Source organism: Somniosus microcephalus, chromosome 8 (assembly GCF_052327205.1).
Source record: "Somniosus microcephalus isolate GS21.2 chromosome 8, FLI_Smic_1.0, whole genome shotgun sequence".
Taxonomy (NCBI): domain Eukaryota; kingdom Metazoa; phylum Chordata; class Chondrichthyes; order Squaliformes; family Somniosidae; genus Somniosus; species Somniosus microcephalus.
This window is the reverse complement of record NC_140994.1, coordinates 258,481,180-258,502,242: the sequence shown is the minus strand read 5'-3', so window position 1 is coordinate 258,502,242 and position 21,063 is coordinate 258,481,180. Positions and strand designations below refer to the sequence as shown.

At 42.1% G+C, this 21,063-nt stretch overlaps 1 protein-coding gene across 11 annotated transcripts in view; it reads left to right on the top strand.

Annotated features, from left to right (window-relative positions):
* Window positions 1-8,735, top strand: part of LOC147114284 (protocadherin beta-15-like) — a 196,607-nt gene extending 187,872 nt beyond the window's left edge. For 9 of the 11 annotated variants that reach the window (XM_085995978.1, XM_085995975.1, XM_085995970.1 and 6 more), the window contains exon 2: window positions 7,668-8,735. In XM_085995978.1, the coding sequence (XP_085852104.1) occupies window positions 7,668-7,817 (150 nt within the window). In that variant the 3' untranslated portion in view covers window positions 7,818-8,735. Of the gene's footprint in view, window positions 1-144; window positions 3,079-7,667 lie in introns of those variants that run through there. The other 2 variants (XR_015079399.1, XM_085995976.1) reach the window with 2 other exon arrangements.
* Window positions 8,736-21,063: the final 12,328 nt, after the last annotated feature.

Sequence of the window (21,063 nt, the reverse complement as noted above, 5' to 3'; positions counted from 1 at the left end):
AGAAGGAATTACTTTTTTCTCGTGGACCTACCAGTCATTAGATGAAGAATATACAACATGAACATATATTCAACAAGGAACTATGTGCAGACGGTCCCAGTCAAATTTATGGTAAGCTACATGAGCCAGCAGCCACGTCGCCGAATTAATAAATCAAAAAATAGATCAGCAACGTCAATTAAAGTTGCACAATGTTAAATGCATAGAGCGATTCATCCGGCGTTCAATAGAGGCACTGTTGCTTTAAGAGTGTTTGCTGTGATTATTGGCCCAGTCTCTCTGTGTCGCTGTCTACCAATGAGATGAAGATATGTGGCTGGAGATCCAGCACCACTCCCCCTACACCAAACACTGCGCAGTATCGAGGAAACCAGCAGCACTCGTCAATCCGCGGTCTCCATTCAGCTCGAAGAAAGGCTCGGCGAGATTATAAGGTATTTGTACAAATTTTCTCGGCGATTTTGCCAAAGAAAACCATCTCGGCGCCGCACGCGCAACATAATTCTTTATCTGGGAAACCAAAGAAATGAACAAATCCGTTCTAAACATAGCAAACGCCGTACAATTCCTCGGAGAACCCGGCGGTTAGATTCGCAGTACGTTCGTCCAGAAATGGCCTACACGCTAAACTACCGTGCGTCACAGTGGCACGTCCTTTATTTAATGCTGGTCTATGTCGCGGAATCAGTTTGTGGGAACATTCGTTACTCAATTCCTGAAGAATTAGAGCTTCGTGCCCTTGTTGGAAACCTCGCTAAGGACCTGGGTTTAGATGCGAGGCAGCTTTCCGCGCGCCGGTTTCGGATTGTGTCGGAGTACAAAAGGCAATACCTAGACGTCAATTTAAACACCGGAATGTTGTTCATAAAAGAGAGATTAGACAGGGAAGAGCTTTGTGAACAAAGCCTCACGTGTGTACTGCTGTTGGAGGCTGTGATGGAAAATCCATTAAAGCTGTATCGCGTGGAAGTTGAGGTTCTCGACATAAATGACAATCCACCCGTCTTCCAGAGAAACGAGTTCCACTTAGAAATCTCCGAATTGTTGCCGGCCGGAGCGCGATTCCAACTCCAGAGCGCACACGATCCGGACGCTGGAAGCAATGGTGTCCGGACCTATCAGCTGAGCGAAAATGAGCACTTTATTTTAGAATTGAACACAGATAATAACCATGATATCACCCCTGAATTAATAATTCAACGGCCTCTCGACCGGGAGCAGCAAGGAGCTCATCAGTTAACACTGACTGCACTTGATGGTGGGACCCCTGAAAAATCCGGAACCACCCAAATTATTATCAGTGTATCTGATGTGAACGATAATGCTCCTGTTTTCGAACAGGCCGTGTATGAGATCATTACTGCAGAAAACGTACCGAACGGTTCTTTAATAGCGAAGATTAACGCCATTGATGTAGATGAGGGCCTAAACGGTGAGATAGTCTATTCTCTCAGCGATCGAACTCCAGACAGAGTGCGTCGCCTGTTTAGGATTAGCTCCCAAAATGGAGAAATCCGTGTCGTTGGTATCGTGGACTTTGAAGAGGCAAAGGAGTATCAGATTTCGGTACAAGCTACGGACAGAGGTCCACATGCTGTGCCAGTATACTGTACCGTCCTAATAAAGGTTACGGATGTTAATGATAATGCTCCTGAAATAACTGTGACTTCTAATTCCAGTCCCATCCCAGAGGACGCTCCTTCAAAAACGCCAGTCGCTCTTTTAAAAATAACAGATCGGGATTCTGAAGAAAGGGGAAATGTTCACTGTTATATCGCTAAGAACATTCCCTTTAATCTTGACAACTCTTTAAATAACTACTACACTGTGGTGCTTGCTAATCACATAGACCGTGAAAAAGTGCCGGAGTATAACATTACAATCACATGCCGTGATGGAGGTTCCCCTCCGCTAACCAACCACAAAACTATCCGAGTTCAAGTCTCAGATGTAAATGACAACCCGCCACGTTTTACACAACCTTCCTTTACTATGTATGTGACAGAGAATAACCGTATTGATGCTTCCATTGGTTCCGTGTCAGCCTCTGATCCAGATTTCAGTGAAAATGCCGATCTGTCTTATTCCATTGTGGATAGCCTGATACATGGCTTGCCTGCGTTCACTTTCGTCTCAATAAATTCAGCCAGCGGTGTGATGTTTGCTCGCCGCTCGTTTGATTACGAACAACTGAAACATTTTCAGCTTTCTGTGCAAGTAAAGGACGCTGGTTCCCCTCCGCTCAGCGACAACGTAACAGTGAATGTGATCATCGTAGACCAGAATGATAACGCCCCTGTGATTCTATCACGCTTAGCAAATAGAGGTTCGGACGCGGAGGAGACAATGCCCAGAGCTGCTGATCCGGGTTACTTAGTTGCTAAAGTCACGGCCACCGATGCAGATTCTGGGCAGAACGGGCACCTTTTCTATCAACTTCTTCAGCCTACTGATGAAAGTCTGTTTACTGTATCCCCGGAGACTGGAGACCTCTGGACCATCCGACGTTTTGGATTAAAAGATTCACCCAAGCAAAAACTCGTAATTGTGGTCAGGGACAATGGAAAGCCACCCCTTTCATCCACAGTCAGCATCAACTTATCAGTGTTGGATAGTAATACTGAGAAAGCATCAAATATCGGCATGTCGGGGGATCGCGAACCGTGGACGTCCGATTTAAGACGATATTTGATTATCTCGTTTGCTGCCATCTCGTTAGTTTTTCTAATGGCTATTATAATCCTCGCAATTAAGGTCCACAAAGGCAGGAATGGAATGAATGATTGCAGTTGTTCTTGGCCCACGTTAATGCAGAAGGATTCGCGGCATGGAATTCATAAGGCTGGAGCGAATCTTCAGGCACCTCCACCGCATTTTACAGGGCTGTACGAAAGCGACACCCTCCCTCAAGCGTTTCGCTACGAAGTGTGTCCAGATCCTACCATGAATGATTTTATGTTTCTAAAATTGGATGGCCCCGCTGCACCGATGATTAACATTAAGACGGGGTCGTGCGTCCCGCAAGAAAATGGAAAGACGCAGAATTCTGCGATTAAGGGAAGTATGGAATCGGCTGAGGTGAGACGTGTTTTCAAACATTTCACAGTCCATGATCGTATTTATACTGATAGCTAAACCTGGCAGTGTTGGTGGTCTTACTGAAAAGCTTCAGATTGCATTGTTCAACTAAGTTGTGACAACCAAAAATGTATTTTGCCCGATTGCATAGATTGAATTAGGAAAATACTTAAAACCTAAGACATTTTTATTTACAAGAGAACTACCGACCGAGAATTTTTTGAACTCTTTTACCATCAGTGTGTAAAATTTTATTATCATACATTTCATCTTTTACATTTGAACGACTCCAGCCTCCCAGCGCCCTTATAATAAAAACGACAAAATGAAGATGTTCACCACAGCAAAGGAGGTTCACTTGAAGCTGAAATTTCTGCCTGCTGTCAAATACTTGCGCAATTCATCTTTTTCATTGCAATTTCACAGAATCATAGAATGACACATTGCAGAAGGAGGCCATTCGGCCTATCGCGCCACCTCTTTGAAAGATCTATCCAATTAGTCCCACTCACCTGCCTTTTCCCCATAGAGTGCTGCAATTTTTTTCCCCTTCAAGTATTTATCTAATTTGAAAATTACTATTCAAGCTGCTTCCACCAACCTTTCCGGCAGTACATTTCAGATCATAAAAACTCGTTGCATAATTTTGTTTTCCTCATGTCGCCTCTGGTTCTTTTCCCAATAATCTTAAATCCGTGTCCTCTGGTTACCGACCCTTCTGCCACTGGAAACAGTTTCTCCTTATTTACTCTATCAAAACCTTTCATGAATTATATGAATTTGTATTATTTGGCAACAAATTGCTTCAGATAATTGAAAATGTTTAGTATAGTATTTTTACGCAAAAGTGGCTCATGGAAAATTCTGATCTTACAGATATAGTTTGCTTTAAACATTGCAATAGATGTGCGGAAATCATACTAACACAAGCAATGGCCAGATTAATCTGTACAAATGCAATTTATTCTATAGTTGGAAACGAGAGTCATGAAGTAACACAAAGTGCAACCTAATAACGAGCAACTAGTATTAAAAAAATGTCAATCGGCACATCATGCTCATCCCTGTAGTACTATCGCTCCCTGACCAATATTTAATTCTATGTTAAACTCCTCTAAATGTGTTACTTCAACGTCCTTGACAGGCAGACTATTCCAAACATTTATTGTTCTTTGGGTAAAAAGTTCTAAATTTACGATTCACTAATTTTCCTTTATGTCATTGTCCTACTAGTCTTAATTGTTGTCATGTAATAATCTGCATTTACTATATCTATACAATTTAACATGCTATACACCTCAATGATGTTCTCCTAAACTTCTCTTTGCTGCTGATCTTACGTTTCTCTAATATGTTCCAGTTAAATCACATAGAATATTACAGCACAGAAACAGGTTATTTGACTCAAGTCTATGCCGGTGCTTCCTCCGCATGAGCCATGTATTATAATTCCACTCTCCTGATCGCTCTCTATACCCTTTAATATTGCAGGTTTGCAAGAAACCATGTAATGCTCTTTCAAAATAGTGTGAACTCTGCTTCAACAACTGGTTGTTGCAGAGAATTCCATATTCTAACCATGATTCTTAATTAAATAGTTTCTAACTGCCTTTAAATTGTTTCTGCCATTACCTTAAATTTATGGGCTCTTATTATGATCTGCCACCCAGTAGAAACAAGTCATCACTGTTTACCTTATCTTGACCCTTCATAATCTTTAATACTTCGATTATATCACCCTCGCCACAATCTACTCCACACTAGCGCAGGATAGCCCCAACTTGTCCAATCTCACTTCCTAACCACAATCATTTATCCGCGGTAGCATTCTAATGTAGCTCATCCATTTACAGATGCAATGACTCCTTTATATACCCAACCTAATACATATGCACCCTTTTATTTTAGTCTGGTGAACAATATTTCAGATATCACTGCAGTTGTCATCTAGCCAGTGTATTATAAGCCTTTAAATTACAGCTGTAGACTTTATCGGTTCTAACCAGCTGGGCATTGAAACATTTTATTAGCATTGAAGCATTGGCGACTGCAGATCCTAGTCACTGTTTGAGTTTGTGGTTAATGCACTGATAAAATCAGTATTGGTACTGTACTCTTGTCTTAATTGTATAGTTTTGGATGAATTGGTTCACTCATCAAGTTGAGGGATGTCGATACTGGCGAAAAGAATGATGCTTCCATTTTGTTCCCAGTACATTACACAGTCCCAACTCCCAGATCAGCTATACTGCAGCGAGGTGTAGAATGAATCTCTCTCTACTTTGTCACAACAAAAATGCCTTGCATTCAATCCGAAAAGACAAACCACTTTGATAACATTCAACATTGTGTAAACCTGTTAGTGAAGATTACAGCTCAAGGTTTAATCTGTGCATTATCCAGATGGGTTAACAATTGATAATGGTGGTAAATGGGTAAAATTTGCTTGGGAAACATGAATCAGTGATGTTCCACTGGGAGCTTACCTGAAACACAAGGTTTTCCAACAACTATGACACGGCATTACTATTCTTCTCCATCGTTTGCAAAACTGTGGAGAATGATGCTAATGCAGTATTATTGGCCCTCATTTTCCATTCCCCTTGACGGCGTAAGCAAAGCGTACATAAGCCTTGTAAAATGCTCGGCAAGTTCCGGGTTTCCGCATGCGCTGTGACCCAAAAATCTTTTGCTGGCACAGATTTGGTCTATTTGCCCAACTAATGAAGCAACTGCCCTCAAAACCCTTATGCCTGGCAAAAGCAGCGTAAGGGTCAATATAAATGTTAAATTAAGATTTTAAAATTAAAAAATCATACACATACATTTAACATTAGTTTATGTAAATTTTGGCTAATATTAAAATGTCTAAAATTATTTTACAAAAAAGTTTTTTTTTTATTGTAGCTACTTCATTAAAGGGACTTTTAATTACATTTGAAAATGGGAACATGCATTTTTATTCCAGTTGTGTAAATTATTTAATTATTTGGGGATTGGGTTCATGCTTATGAGGATTCCGTTCATAAATAGAATCCTCGTAAGCATGTGAGGAAACCACCTTTCTGATAGGAGGACCTGGCCCACGTAATCCCAGGGACGCTTCCGAACTGCCTGCGTCCCTGGGATACGTGGGCCTTTATGCAGGCGTACACTTGCCAGCCGAACACCCGTAGTCTCCGAAGCCCGGCACTTATTGCCCATCCCTAGTTGAAAAGGTCTTGCTGAACCGCCTTTTTTGAATGCCTGCAGTCCATGTGGTGAAGGTACTCCCACAGTACTGTTACTTAGGGAGTTCCACAAATTATTACTGCCGCCAAGTCATAGTCACAGCTACCCTTTATGCTATGATTGAAACAAGTGTTTATTCACTAGGATATTGACTATAACAAAGCCATGGCCTCGGAATTAGTGACTGCACACATGCCAGACACCCGGCTGGTCAAGGAAACATTTGCTTCTGCGAGTTTTGATAATCTGCTATATATTCGGCTTGCAGTGGTTCATGTTGCGGTTTCGCAGGTAACATCAAATTCGCGCCATGATCGCAGCTTCCTACTGCCCCATAAAATAAATGTTCTTAAATTTTCTGCACCATGGACAATCATTTTGCGATAAGCTCTGCAAGTCGAACGTTCATAAACGCTTCAGCTTTGCGCGAAACGGTTACTAGTCAGGAAGTATCATTTAAACAACAGTTATGCTTGGTTTACATTTTGCCAGATAGGGGAGGTAAGCCAGCACATTTCTCACATGAATGGATTAAAAACTTTAATGGAACTGATTATTGGGGCACGGAGAACCAATTCGTGTTAGTAATACTGGATGGATTATGAAGTATAAGACACACCCGAACTAAAAGTATAAGACACACCCGAACTAAAAGTTATCTTTAGCCCAGCAGTAAACACTAGTGAACAACTTATTTGTTAAAGTGAATTCACTTGTGAGAATGGAAAACGAAACTGTACTGGTGCATGCGAAGCATTATCCATCAATGCGCATGAATTTCAAATATATTTTGCACGCTACTTATCTGTAATGAACTCTGCGCATTGCATCACAGCACTTCATTATCGTATATGCGCGCATGAAACATATGTGGGGCACTAACTTGAATACAATAAATATGATATGGAAATTGATACCAGGAGTTGATCCTCCATACGAATATATAAATGGTCAGAACCGCAGAAGGCAAGAGGGTCAAATCAGAATGAACATTAAAATAACCAGTTACAGTTCCATGCAGAAAGATGAACAGCTGCGGTGCTGAATGGTTCCCATCTACTTATGAACCAAGTTTCCAACAACTAGAAAAATATTTCAGGTAAATAAAATATTGTTAAGTAGAAATGCAAGATGCAATTAATTTTTATGTCCAAAGCAATTTGAGGTACACTTTGAAACCTAATAGATGACTTACGTGAAATAATTAAATAAGCTTCAGTGCAACGTTTCCCATGCCAAAGTAAATATGTGCTAATATGTGTGAAAATAACCCGTGTCATTCGCACAGTAGTGTTACCTGAATAAGTGTGTACAATAAATTAAATGTCTAAAGGTTGGTTTCTCGTTTCTATTTTCAGATATACGGAAACCGGCAGTGGGATTTGGAGCAATCCTCCATTGAAAGATGCTCACCAGGACAATACGGGGTAGGGTTGGTTACTTCGGTTAAAAGCGAGGTGGAAACTGACCCCAGAAGACTCGTGGAAATACATTCTCACGCCTTATAGGAACTCTGAATGGCTACATAACGGATCGAAGTAGTGATTTTTCTATTAATGTGGAGAGCAGGTTGACGAAAGAGTCTACCTGCTCTGCGTACTCTGACCAATTTAACTGAATAATATTACGCAAGTAACCATCTCGTTGTGTTTCAGGATGTTTCAACTCTGTATGGTCCAATTGCATGTTTTCCAAATGAGCCACGTCAGTGTGCGTCAGAATTATCCTAGCCTACTTATAAACATGAATCAGGGGCATTTCCCATGATATGCGTCTGCAGGTACCTAGCCTTCTCCAAAATGCTTTGGGATGTTGAGGGGGAAGAGTGTCACCTGCCTAATTTACCTGATATGCCCCGTATTCTGACATTACAAGTCCTTTCGAATATTTGACGCACTTCCGGACAGGATTGTCGCTAACTGATAGATTTTCCAGTTTTCTGGTAGAAGATTCTGCACTTGCCATATTGGAATATAACCCCAATTTCTGGCGGATTCTGCATTTTCTAGTTCTCATCACTGCGCGCAGAAGTACTTCTGGATCGAGGGAACAAAGCTGAATGAAGACGATGGCTGAACCATGCTCATACAACCAGGAAACAGTTACTGACACCCTTTTGGAAGAGACTTACAGATGCAAGTGAAGGGCAACAGTGGACTATTAGGAAGGAGTTTTGGCACTGTATTAGAAACTTCAAAGGCTGCTATTGTTTTGCTTGTGCATTGAAATTCGTTTTTCGCTGCCTATTTCAAGCTTTTAATTGGTTGGTGCTATGTCCGTTAAGCTTTCTATGTTACTTTACTCAATATCATGATCAATGTGTAGGAGCCTCTCGCAGGGGCAAGTAGCACTGTCACTGTTCTGAAAGTGCATCTTGATGTTCGTGAATCTACTTTAACTAAATAAACAATTCTGGTTCAAAGAAATCTGTCTTCTCGTATCCTCGTGGGTTCCATTAAAGCCGCTGCTGGCAACAGGATATCAAATCACGTAAATTTTAATTTCTATTTTTGAACCTACTAGAAAATGCCGGATCTGTTTCATTGATGCAATGCGTTTAATTGTGGTTAATTGTATAAGTCGGAATTTATCGCCATTTAATTGTATAAGAGAACTAAAAACAAAATTTTGAAATATGACCCACATCCATCAAATAAAAATCTAACTATAGGTACATATGAAATGGATAAACATTAATCTAAAAAATATATCGTGTTTGTTGGTCCATAATGCGTCACACTGTAAGTTATACCACAGCTCTTTCATCTCCAGGACCATGTTGGAAACCAATGTCATGGAAAGAAGGTCGTCTCTATCTATCAGTTACTTGACTTGAGTTTGAAAGAATTTCAGCTCAATTTATCATAATACTCCATGCCTCTCACAAAACTTCTCAAGATTTCGCATACAGGATACTAAATTGATCATCACAGTAATAAATGCCAAAGGGTTCGTTGTTTTGGCAAATGACGAAAAATGATTTCACACAGGTCTAATAGCAATACATGTCTTTATCTATTTAATACCTTTTTCTGAATGCGCTCCTTGAACTTCAGGGAGTGACGATGGGGACCGCACCAAGGAGGCAGCAAGGGTTTTACTGGATAGCAGAAAATCAAAGGCAGAGGTGAGGGTCTGATTGAGCAGATCTACAGTTGAAGATGTATCGTGGTGAATAGAGGGTCAAAGGCGAGACTGTTGGGCGTTTGAAAATATATCTGTAAGTGACTTGGAGAACGCTGTTTTCCAAGGGAAAATGCAAAAGGGTGGGGTTAGAAAGGTGAATATGCATTTTGAGGGCTACAAGGAATTGATTAGATTTGGCCTTGTCTGTGATTGAAACAGTGGGAATATAGAGGCTAGTTGAGATCGCAAGGTTGGGGGGTGGTAATGAATATGGGTAGGAGAGGTTCAATTAAGGGAAATGTTAAGGGAAGGCATGTGGACAGTGAACGCAGAGGATCGAGAGCAAGGTGAGTTGCAATGAAGATTCAAATCATCGAAGCTGAGGAGTCACTCAGTGCAGAGGCTGAGGGAGGAAAGGAGTGAGGATATATCAGTGAGAAACCTGGAATAGGGCTTGGGCGGGCAATAGAGATCGAAGATTTTAAACAAGAGGCAATGGGGTGGAACAAGATGAGGTACTTAAATGTAACAAACGAGCAAGGGGAGAAAAGAATGTAAAATGTGGTGTTAAGGTCCACACCACCGCTGCAATAGTTTGGGCAGCATAGGTGGCATAGTCAGGTGAGATGCTTCAGTGAGGGGAAAGATGTCATCACCCATCATTTCCATCAAGGCCATGATGCCAATGCAATCATCCACAATACGATACAATGGATTACTAAGGCCTTCTTCCCAAGCGAACAGACATTGTGGAGGGAGATCTGGAAAGGGCTGTAAATTGATGATCCGCAAGTAGATTACCGGTGGGAGGGGTGAGTAGGATACGATGTTGTTTGGCAAGATTAGCTCACAGTCAGCACGCTGGCCGGGAAGGTTGGTGAGACAGGAACATTGGCTATTCGGGTTTGCTGCTGGTAAGGAAGCATCAATGAATGCCTTGATAGGAACTTCAGCGAATGCAGAGAGAGAGAAGCACAGAGGTTAGCTTTACGCTTATACAAGAGGGATTTCAATCATTAATTAAAATGTGACATGTTTTACGAAATCAGCACGTACTACAGAAGTAACTGAGAATTCGGTTACTCGAGGCTTCATTGTCCTGAATCAAAATTTCGATCATGGTTAATTTTATTTCATGTTCCAAGGCACTATTGTTCACTATATACTTAGAGCAACAATCGTTGCAATGCATGCAGATGGAGACTTTAGTTCTCCTCGGTACTTTTCGAACAATCAGCAGCTCGGGGATTTAATATTTCACTGGCAATCCATCGAAGTAAAAATCGGGAGTGATATAAAACGGGCTATCGACTCACTAGCACCCGTCTTACACTATTGCACAAAGTCAAGATTTATCGCGGTGATACTGACCTCAGTGATTATAATGGTACCAGAGAATGGATTACCAGGGATAATGATAGGTCTACTTAGCGTAACTGATGGTGATTCCGGGAACAATGGGCAGGTGCGATGCGACGTTATCAGAAACATTCATTTTAAAACTTACCTCTACTTGGAACAACTACTATTGATTGATTATTGGCAGTATATTGGATCATTAACTCTGACTACAACGTCACAATCGCCGTGTGGGAAAAGGGGTTCCCCCCTCTCTCCACTTACAGAATCATATTGGTCTCGGTTTCTGACAATAATGACAACTCACCAAGATTTGAGCAGCCTTCATAGACAGTCTAGGTGGCAGGGATCAACATTATCGGTACTTTCAACTTCCTATTGAGAGCGTTGGACTCCGATTCGGCTCTTCTGTCCTGCTCAGCTTTGGATATACTCAACCTACAAGAGCCCGTATTCGCATTTGCTTCAATTAACTAAGTCAGTGGTAATGTTTACGCACAACGTTCGTTTGTACTGTTTCAAGGTTACCATCATTGGGCAATAATGCTATTGTTACCATAGTTGTTGAGGATCAGAACAATAACGCACCTGTGATCTTTTCACTCTTGCTAAAGTAAGATGGTGACCAAAGTTGTAAGAACGCTGGATTCGATATCACGATAAATATGTGCCAAGGAATCAGAAGTATCCTTTATCTCCTTGTCTTTCTCATCAATCAGGGAGCGCCTGGTGATCTACTGCCCGCACATAGGTTCAGGAGTGAATTGTGCGGGAGCCCTCTCGCCGAACTGCACTAAAATTAACAAGTTTGGATTAAATCTAAGTCATCGTTTTCAGCCCTTGATCACAATACCTGTAAGCTACTGAGTGACTTACTTAACTTTTGCCAAATCATCGAAGACAGTGTCATACAACCAATCATGCACTACAAGTTTACTTATATCTAAAATTCACAATTTAATGAAAAGGTCGGCTGTACAAACAGTTAATTAATGAATAAAAGTACTGAATGTTATCTGTCAGTTTGATTAGCAAGTTATTGCTGGACTGTGTTAGTTTTCAAAATGAGTAGCATAGATTACCCAGACAATTCCGTGTCTCAACGTAAATCAGCACAATTGAAGCTGGGTATTAATGATAGCAGTGAAACTGCTAAACAGCGGAAACAACATGCTATAAATAGAGCTAAGCGATCCCACAATCAATGTATCAGATCAAAACTCTGCAGTCCTGCCATAACCAGTCGTGAACATTTGTGGACAATTAAACAGCTAATGGAATGAGAAAGCTTCATTAATATCCCCATCCTCAATGATGCTGGAGCCCAGCACGCTAGTCCAAAAGACAAGGCTGTAGCGTTTGCAACCATCTTCAACTAGAAGTGCCGAGTAGCAGTGTTCTAGGCCCAAGCATCTTCAGCTGCTTCATCAATGACCTTGCCAGAAGTGGGGATGTCCGCTGATGATTGAACAGTGTTCAGTTCCATTCACAACTCCTCTGATAATGAAGCAGTCCGTGCCCAAATGCAACAAGACCTGGACGACATTCAGGCTTGGGCTGATAAGTGGCAAGTAAAATTTGCGCCAAACAAGGGCCACACAATTGCCAGGCAATGACTATCTACAACAAGCGAGAGTCTAACCACTGCCCCTTGATATTGAACGGAATTACCATCGCCGAATCCCCCACCATCAACATCCCAGAGGTCACCATTGATGGGAAACTTAACTGGACAAGCCAGATAAATACTGTGGCTACAAGAGCAGGTCAGAGGCTAAGTATTTTGCGACGAATGTCTCACCTACTAACTCCCCAAAGCCTTTGCACCATCTACAAGGTGCAAGGCAGGAGTGTGATGGAATACTCTCCACTTGCCTGGATGAGTGCAGCTCCAACAATACTCAAGAAGCTCGACACCATCCAGGACAAAGCAGCCCGCTTGATTGGCACCCCATCCACCACGTTAAATAATCATTCCCTCCACCACCGGCGCACCGTGGCTGCAGGGTGTACCATCTACAAGATGCGCTGCAGAAACTCGCCAAGGCTTCTTCGACAGCACCTCCCAAACTGCGGCCTCTACTGAAGAACAAGGGCAGCAGGCGCATGGGAACACCATCACCTCCAAGTCCCCCTCCAAGTTACGCACCATCCTGAATTGGAAATATATCGCCGTTCCTTCATCATTGCTGGGTCAAAATCCTGGAACTCCCTCCCTAACAGTACTGTGGTAGTAACTTCACCACATGGAATGCAGCGGTTCAGGAAGGCAGCTCACCACCACCTTCTTAAGGGCAACTAGGGATGGGCAAAAAATCCTGGCCTTGTCAGCGATGCCCAATCCCAGGAACAATAAAAAAGGAAACGGGTCTGAGATTATTACATTTAGTTGAAGTTCCGGTTAAATTCCCAGTTAGCTGAAAATTCAACAGCTTTGGATCGCCACACTACTGGATATGTTATTGTATAGGTGCTGTTAGCTAGCCATGTTTTGGAGCTTAAGCGACCTCAACTTATGTTGGTTTGGCATAGTCACCCTCCTCGCTTCCTTGGGAAGCAGGTCTTAGCTCCGGGCATGTTGAGTCGATGCTTACGTGTTCAATTTCATTCATAACTCCTGTGATAATGAAGCATCCCGTATGCGGCCACGGCTGCAGGTGGACAACAGCCAGGCTTGAGCTAATAAGTGGCAGGTAACATTTAAACTGCACAAATGGCAGGCAATGGCCATCATCAAGAAGGTATACCCAACCACCACTCCGAACTTTAGTGGCACTACTACCTCTAATCGCCAGCCCATCATCATCTTAACTAAAGCTTAACTGCAATAATCATATGTTGGCTACAACGGCAGGGCAAAGGCTCCATACTCTGTGCTGAGTGGCTAACCTACGGACGCTGCAATTCTCCACCATCTACAATGCCCGCCACCCACCTGGATGGGTGCCAATTCAACAATTTCCAACGATATTTATGGAGACTGCATTAAATAGCATTGTTATAAATACATGAAGCTACTACTGAACCAGAGGTGTTTGAATTACATCACTGTTTACTCCTTGATCATCAGATGGCGTTTTCTCTTGTCGTAGTAATGTGTATTTTCATAGTAGTTTCATTAGTTGTATCTTTTTGACAGCATCTGAGCTGGCGGTATTGTGTGTGGTTACTTACAGGAGTCAACGGTTTCTTTGCCTGATTGTTAGGTAGAACTAATCAAATTGAACTGCGTTGCAGATTTCAACACTTAAAGCGTGTGCGCACAAGTCGTGTTAAACTTGGCGCAATCAGGACAAACACTTCACCAAACCGAGCAAGAATACAGCAACATGGCTTTTGTTTCTCTTCTGGCTGTCCAAACTCCTTCCACATAATATTGACTGGAAAAATAAGAGTGTTAATGTAAAAGAGGGGCAAGAATCATGAAATGTGTACACGAGAACTTTCTTGATCAGCATGCTTCCAGCCAAACGAGGAGGCAAGCAATGCTGGCTTTGGTTCTGGGGAATGAAATTGCTCAAGTGGAGCAAATTAAGTGGGGGAGCATTTCGAAATAGTGGTTACAATATCATCAGGTTTAGAGTAGCTATAGAACAGGATAAGGAACAATCAAAAGTGAAAATACTCAACTGGACGAGGGCTAATTGCACAGGGGTTAAATGAGTTCTGGCCCAGGTGGATTGGAATTAAAGATTGACTGGTAAACACAGTAAATGAGAAATCGGTGGCCTGCAAAAAAGGTGAGAGTTCTGGTACAGATTAGACATATTCCCACAAGGGGAATGGAAAGGTTAGCTAGAACTAGCGCAAAATGGGTGGTTTTGTATCGGCCGACCGTTATACACAGCACCTGATATTCAATTCAATTCCATTAACTGCAACAGAACTCAATATCAGGCACTGCCTATAATGGGCAGCCGATCCGATAATGCCCATTTTGCCCCACCGCCCGAGAAGAATGTCTAGGCCATAGAGATTAAACTGAAACAGAAAAAGGAGGTTTATGATAAAAAATCAGGCTTTATAATACGGTGGAGAACAAAGCTGAATACAGAAAGTACAGAGGCGAATGAAAAAGGAAATAGGAGGAGCAAAGAGAGTGTATGAAAATAGATTCACGGGTAACTTGAAAGGGAACCCAAAAGTATTTCATAAACATCAATAGTAATGGGGTAGTCAAAGCAAGGTAGGTGTTGATTAGGAACCAAAAATGAAATCTTGTGAAGGCAAAGGGCATGGCTGAGGTACTAAATAAATATTTGCATCAGTATTCACAAAAGAAGAGGGTGCTGTCAATAACACAGTCAAGGAGGAGTTAGTTAAGACATTGGATAGGGTAAAATTAGATAAAGCGGAGGTACCTAAAAAGTTGGCATCGCTAAATGTAGAAACGTGACACGGTTCAGATAGGGTGCATCCTAGGTTGCTGATGGAAATAAGGGTGGATATAGCAGAGACTCTGCTCACAATCTTTCAATTCTCCTTAGATATGTATGTGGTGCCAGAGGACTGGAGGACTGTAAATATTACACCCCTGTTCAAAAAAAGGGGAGAGGGATAACCCAGGAAACTACAAACCAGTCAGCCTCACGTCTGTGTTGGAGAAACATTTAGAGACAATGGCCCAGAAATTCGGCTCTCCACGGGTGAGTACGCACGGGCTACTCACCCGTAGGCCGAATGGAAGTGCGGGTTTCCTGCATGCACTGCGCATGCGTGGGAAACCGGCACTTCCGATCCTCTGAACGAAGGGGTTCAGAGGTCGAACGCGCGTGCAGGGGAGGCTGCGCGTGCGCTTTGAACTTAGGTTTTTTTTACAGGTTTTCACGCGAGGTTAAGCCTGTAAGATTTACACATTTAAAAAGCAGACGTAAGGCCTGCTTTTTACAAGGTAAATGGTCAATTAATTAAAATTAAAACATTTTTTCCACAGGTTTATTATTTTTAAATACTTTAAAGCAAGGTAAGTTTATTTTTAGCCCCGTTTTTTTATAAATTATTTTTTTCAAAAATTTAAATTATTGTTTAAAATAATTATTTAATGTAATTTGTAGTTTATTGAAAAAGTGTGATTTAAAAAAAATGTATTTGAACGTTTAATGCTATTTTGAGGTCCGTAATATTCATAAGTTTAGACAGGTCTTCCTGTCAATCTTATGAATGGGCTTTTCCCTCCTCCAATTGGCTGCCCATGGCTTACGTGATCCCAGGGGACGCATCGCACTAACTACGCCCCTGGGACACGCAAGCACAGCACGCCGGCAGCTGGGCCAGGCCCCGGTGCGGAATTCCACGGGGCCCTACAGCTCAACTGCCGTCGCGCAAGGTAAGTGCAGGTTGGGGGCTTACACCCGCGGGAAGCCCCCGACCCGAATTTCTGAGCCAATAATTCGAGACAAAATTAAGTGTCACTTCGAACAATTTGGATTAATAAATGACATCCAGCATGGATTTGTTAAAGGCAAATCATGTATGATGAACTTGATTGAGTTATTTGATGAAGTAACGGAGAAGCTTGATGAAGGTTGTGCGGGCAATGTTGTGTACATGGCCTTACAGAAGTTCCACATAATAGACTTGTTAGCAAAATTGAAGTCAAAGTGCTTAAAGGAGCAGTCGCAGCGTAGATATGAAATTGGCTAAGAGACAGAAAGCAGAGGGTAGCGGTGAACGGTAGTTTTTCAGACTGGAGGGCAGTATACATTGGTGGTCCCCTGGGATTGGTTTTAGGACCAATGCTCTTTTTCATGTATATTAATGACCTGGACGTGGGTATAGAGGGCATTATTTCAAAGTTTGAAGATGATGCAAATCTCGTAAATGAATTTAACAGTTAGGAGGATACTAATAGACTTCTGGGGAACGTAGAAAGACTGGCGAAATGGGCAGACATGTGACATATTCAATTTAATGCAAAGAAAAATTAAGAGATGCATTTTGATAGGAAGAATGAGGAGAGGCAATATAAACTAAATCGTACAATTTCAAAATGGGTACAGAACAGAGAGACATGGGGGTATACGCACACAAATCTCTGAAGGTGGCAGGACAAGTTGAGACGGCTGTTAAAAAAGGCATATGGGATCCTTGTTTTTTTCAACAGAGGCACAGAGTACAAACGCAAGGAAGCTATGCTAAACCTTTATAAATCACTGGTTATACCACAGCTACAGTATTGTGTCCAACTCTGGGCGTAACACTTTAAGAAGGATGCCACGGCCTTGGGAATGGTGCAAAGGAGATTTACTAGATCAGCACCAGGGATGCGGGACTTCAGTTACGTGAAGCGAATACAGGTTGTTCTCATTAAATCAGAGAAGGTTAAGATGAGAAATAATATATCTGTGCAAAATCATTGGCCCAGAAATTGGTGTCGGGGGCTTCCCGCGGGTGCAAGCCCCCGACTTACACTTACATAGCGCGCCGACAGTTGAAGCCTGGCCCTGCGTGGATTTCCTGTCAGTGGCCCGGTTCAGCTCCCGGTGCACTGTGCTTGCGTGATCCAGTGGCGTAGTTAGTTCGATGAGCCGGCTGGGATCATGTGAGCACTGGGCAACCAATTGGGGGTTGCAAAAGTTCATTCATGAGTTTGATAGTAAGAACTGTCAAACTCATGAAAACTCCGGGTGCCCAAAACAGTACTTAAACTTCAAATAAAAGTTTTTAAAAATCCCACTAATTAAATGAACTATTAATAACTGTAAAAAAAACTAATTTAAACAATTATTCAAATTTTTGAAAAAAATAATTTTTTAACAAATCGGGTCTAAAAATAGACTTACCTTACTGTAAAGTCTTTAAAAATAATAAACCTGTGGAAAAAAAATTCTAACTTTAATTATTAGGCCACTTACCTTTTAAAACTAAGTCCTTACGTCTGCTTTTTTCATTCGTAAAAAGTTGAGGCCTTCACGCACGGGCAAACCGTTAAAAAAAAAGGAATTTCAGCGCGCACGCGCAGACTCCTGTGTGCACGTGTTCGGCCTCTGAACCCCTTGGTTCAGAGGAAAGGAAATGCCGGTTTTCCACGCATGCGCTGTGCATGCTGAAAACCCACACTTCCATCGGGCCCACGCGTGAGTACCCCGTCCGTACTCACGCGTTGGGACACGAATTACTGGGCCATTAAAGATTAAAGAGTAAATAAGGGGAAATGTTTTCCAGTGGTAGAATGTTGGTAACCAGAGGACATCGATTAAAGGTAATTGTCAAAAGAACCAGAGGCGAGATGGGGACTATTTACCAGCGAGTTGTTATGATCTGGATTGTACTGCCTGAAAGGGCAGTAGAAGCAGATTTTTTTTTTAAACTTTTAGAATGGAATTGGGTAAATACTTGAAGGTGGAAATTGCAGGGCTATGGGGAAAGAGCAGATGAATATGACTAATGGGATAGCTACTTCAAAGAGCCGGAATTGGCTTGATGGTCCGAGTAGCTTCCTTCTATACTGATAGGGGCAGATGTAAATGACCTTCAACAGATGCTCTGACCGAGGGAAGACTTTTACAGAACTAGAATGTTAGACCTAACCAGAAAGTAGTCTCAAAGAAGTTTGAGATTGCCTCGGGAAACTATTCGTGAAGCTTTCCAATTGATGTGTTGAGTGTCATCCGTAATTGGAACTGTTCTCCTACAGCTGCTTGAATTGTTTCACTACCATCTGATCCCAACAGAATAGCAACGATTTAAACGACATTGGTGGGATAATTATTTCCACCTGGAAGCAGGTGATGAATGATGAACTGTTAAATATGACCTGCAATGTCAACGATCTCCACGAAGTAGCGAATAAATCTTTTACAGACAGAATTAATTTATGCCACTGTTGCGTTATTGGAGGTTTTCTAGGCTATAAATTGCATTTTTGTAGAAATAAAAGCATCCACAGTGTCGATATGATGGTATACATCAGCTAGACAAATTTGCATTAAATGAATCTGTAGACGTTCTCCGTTGCACAGTAACTCAATTTGCTTTTGTACAATGTCAAAGATCTGTATAGGATGCTTTTATTTAAAGCGAGACTAGTCTAAAGCATCTATTTGAATAAAGAAGGAAAAAAGGATTTGCATTTATGTAGCGCCTTTGATGACCACCCGACGTCTCAAAGCACTTTACAGCCAATGGACTACTTTTTGAAGTGTAGCCACTGTTGTAATTTAGGAAACACGGCACCCAATTTAAGCACAGCAAGGACCCACAAACAGCAATGTGATAACGACCAGATAATCTGTCTTTTTAATAATGTCGACCGAGAGATAAATATTGGCCAGGACACCGGGGATAACTCCCCTGCTCTTCTTTACAATAGTGCCATAGGATCTTTTACATCCACTTGAGAGAGCAAATGGGACGTCGGTTTAACATCTCATCTGAAAGACGGCACCTCCGACAGTGCAGCATTCCCTCAGTACTGCACTGGAGTGTCAGCCTGGAATGTACTGCTCAGTTCTCTGGAGTGGGATTTAAACCCAAAACCTTCTGACTCAGAGGCGAGGGTGCTATCAACTGTGCCACGGGTGACAAAAGATAATTAAATGTTTGTTCTTACCTGCCACTTTGAAATTTGTCTTTACTGAGAGTTAGACAAGCAATCGTCCCCATTGCCTAATTGTATTTTTGTCCTTATCCCAAAATTAGAAGGGGACAATGGCAACGACGTTTTAAAACAGCGTTTTGTGTTTTATGAACGTTTATCTCTGCTGGATATCGAGTTCATCCCAGTTTACACCCATCCATTTCCTCAAACCCTGAAGCTATCTGCTCGTTATTCTGTCCACTATATATCCTCCTGGTAGCAGTAAAACTGACTAAAGGTAGCTAGTCCACGGACAGGTTTTACATTTTCCTTAGGGGCTGGTAAAGGGCGGAGTGGCATTCTTAATAGTAGAAAATCCACGTGAAGCATAATGTAAACGGTTACTTTAAATGACTCCACACCTACGATTTGAATGTTGCAGAGAATAATATAGGGCATTCTAACATCACTGACAGGATACTTAAATGACAGTTGAGTTTACACACTTGAGGTCATAAACTTAGATCAGTGATGGCCATCTGCTTGTGGCTAGTACTTGTTTCTCTGAGTACATACATCTGGACCTCCACAACGTTTCCGAATACCTTTTTTGATAACATCCTCTGTACAAACTATTCAACTAAAACGTCAGGGATCCGTTGATAGTGTACACAAAAGTGTGCAAGACAATGCCTGGGCGTTTTAAATCGTTGTCACTTGGGGCGCAATGGTTGCACGTCAGAGTGCTATTGAAAGTTCCATTCAAAATCGACTTCAATGCAGCCAGTCTTTGGTACAGCATTCTTTGAATGTCAGAAATGGGAATATATTCTCGAAATGGAGGGTATTTATCTCTGATACAGACCCCCACAATCTACCGATCCTCAGACACGTGATTGTGATGAAATGATGGATATCGCCTTGGTTTAAGAAGAATTTGCTATTGTGATTGTTTGAGATTCTTTATGTCGCTGTCCATTAATGAGGTGCTGATATTGGGATCGAGGTCCGTCACCCAACCTGTAGTGTAAAACACGATGGTGGGCAATACAACTTAATTTAAATTCCATATATTCACTGGGGCGATAGTCTGGATTAAATAACTTAGAAAGCTACTCAGTTGTACCAAACTGCAACTAAAAAAAAAGAAGAAACAAAACGGACAGAGCACCTGTCATCGACCTAGGCACTGAACAGGACAAAGACGCATCCTGCCTAGTCGACACTGCAAAGTCCCCCTCACTAACATCTGTGGAATTGTGCCAAAATTGGGAGAGCTGTCCAACAGATTAGACAAGCAACACCCTGACAAAGTCACACCCACAGAATCATAACTTAGAGCTAATGTCCCAGATTCCTCCATTACCATCCCTGGGTATATCCTGTCGCACCAGCGGGCAGATCCACCAGAGGTGGCGGCAAACTGATATACAGTCTGGAGGGAGTGACCCTTGTAGTCCTCAACATTGATTCTGGTCCCCACAAAGTCTCATGGCATCAGGACAAGCATGGGCAAGGAAACCTCATGCTGATTACCACCTACCGCCTTCCCTCAGCTAATGAATCAGCATCCTCCCTGTTGAACACCACATGGAAGAAGCACTAAGGGTAGCAAGGGTAGAGAATGTACACTGGGTGGGGGGCTTCATTGACCATCACCAAGAATAGTTCCGTATCAGCATTACTGACCGAGCTGGCTGGGTCCAGAAGGATATAGCTGCTAAACTGGGCCTGCGGCAGTTGGTGAGAAA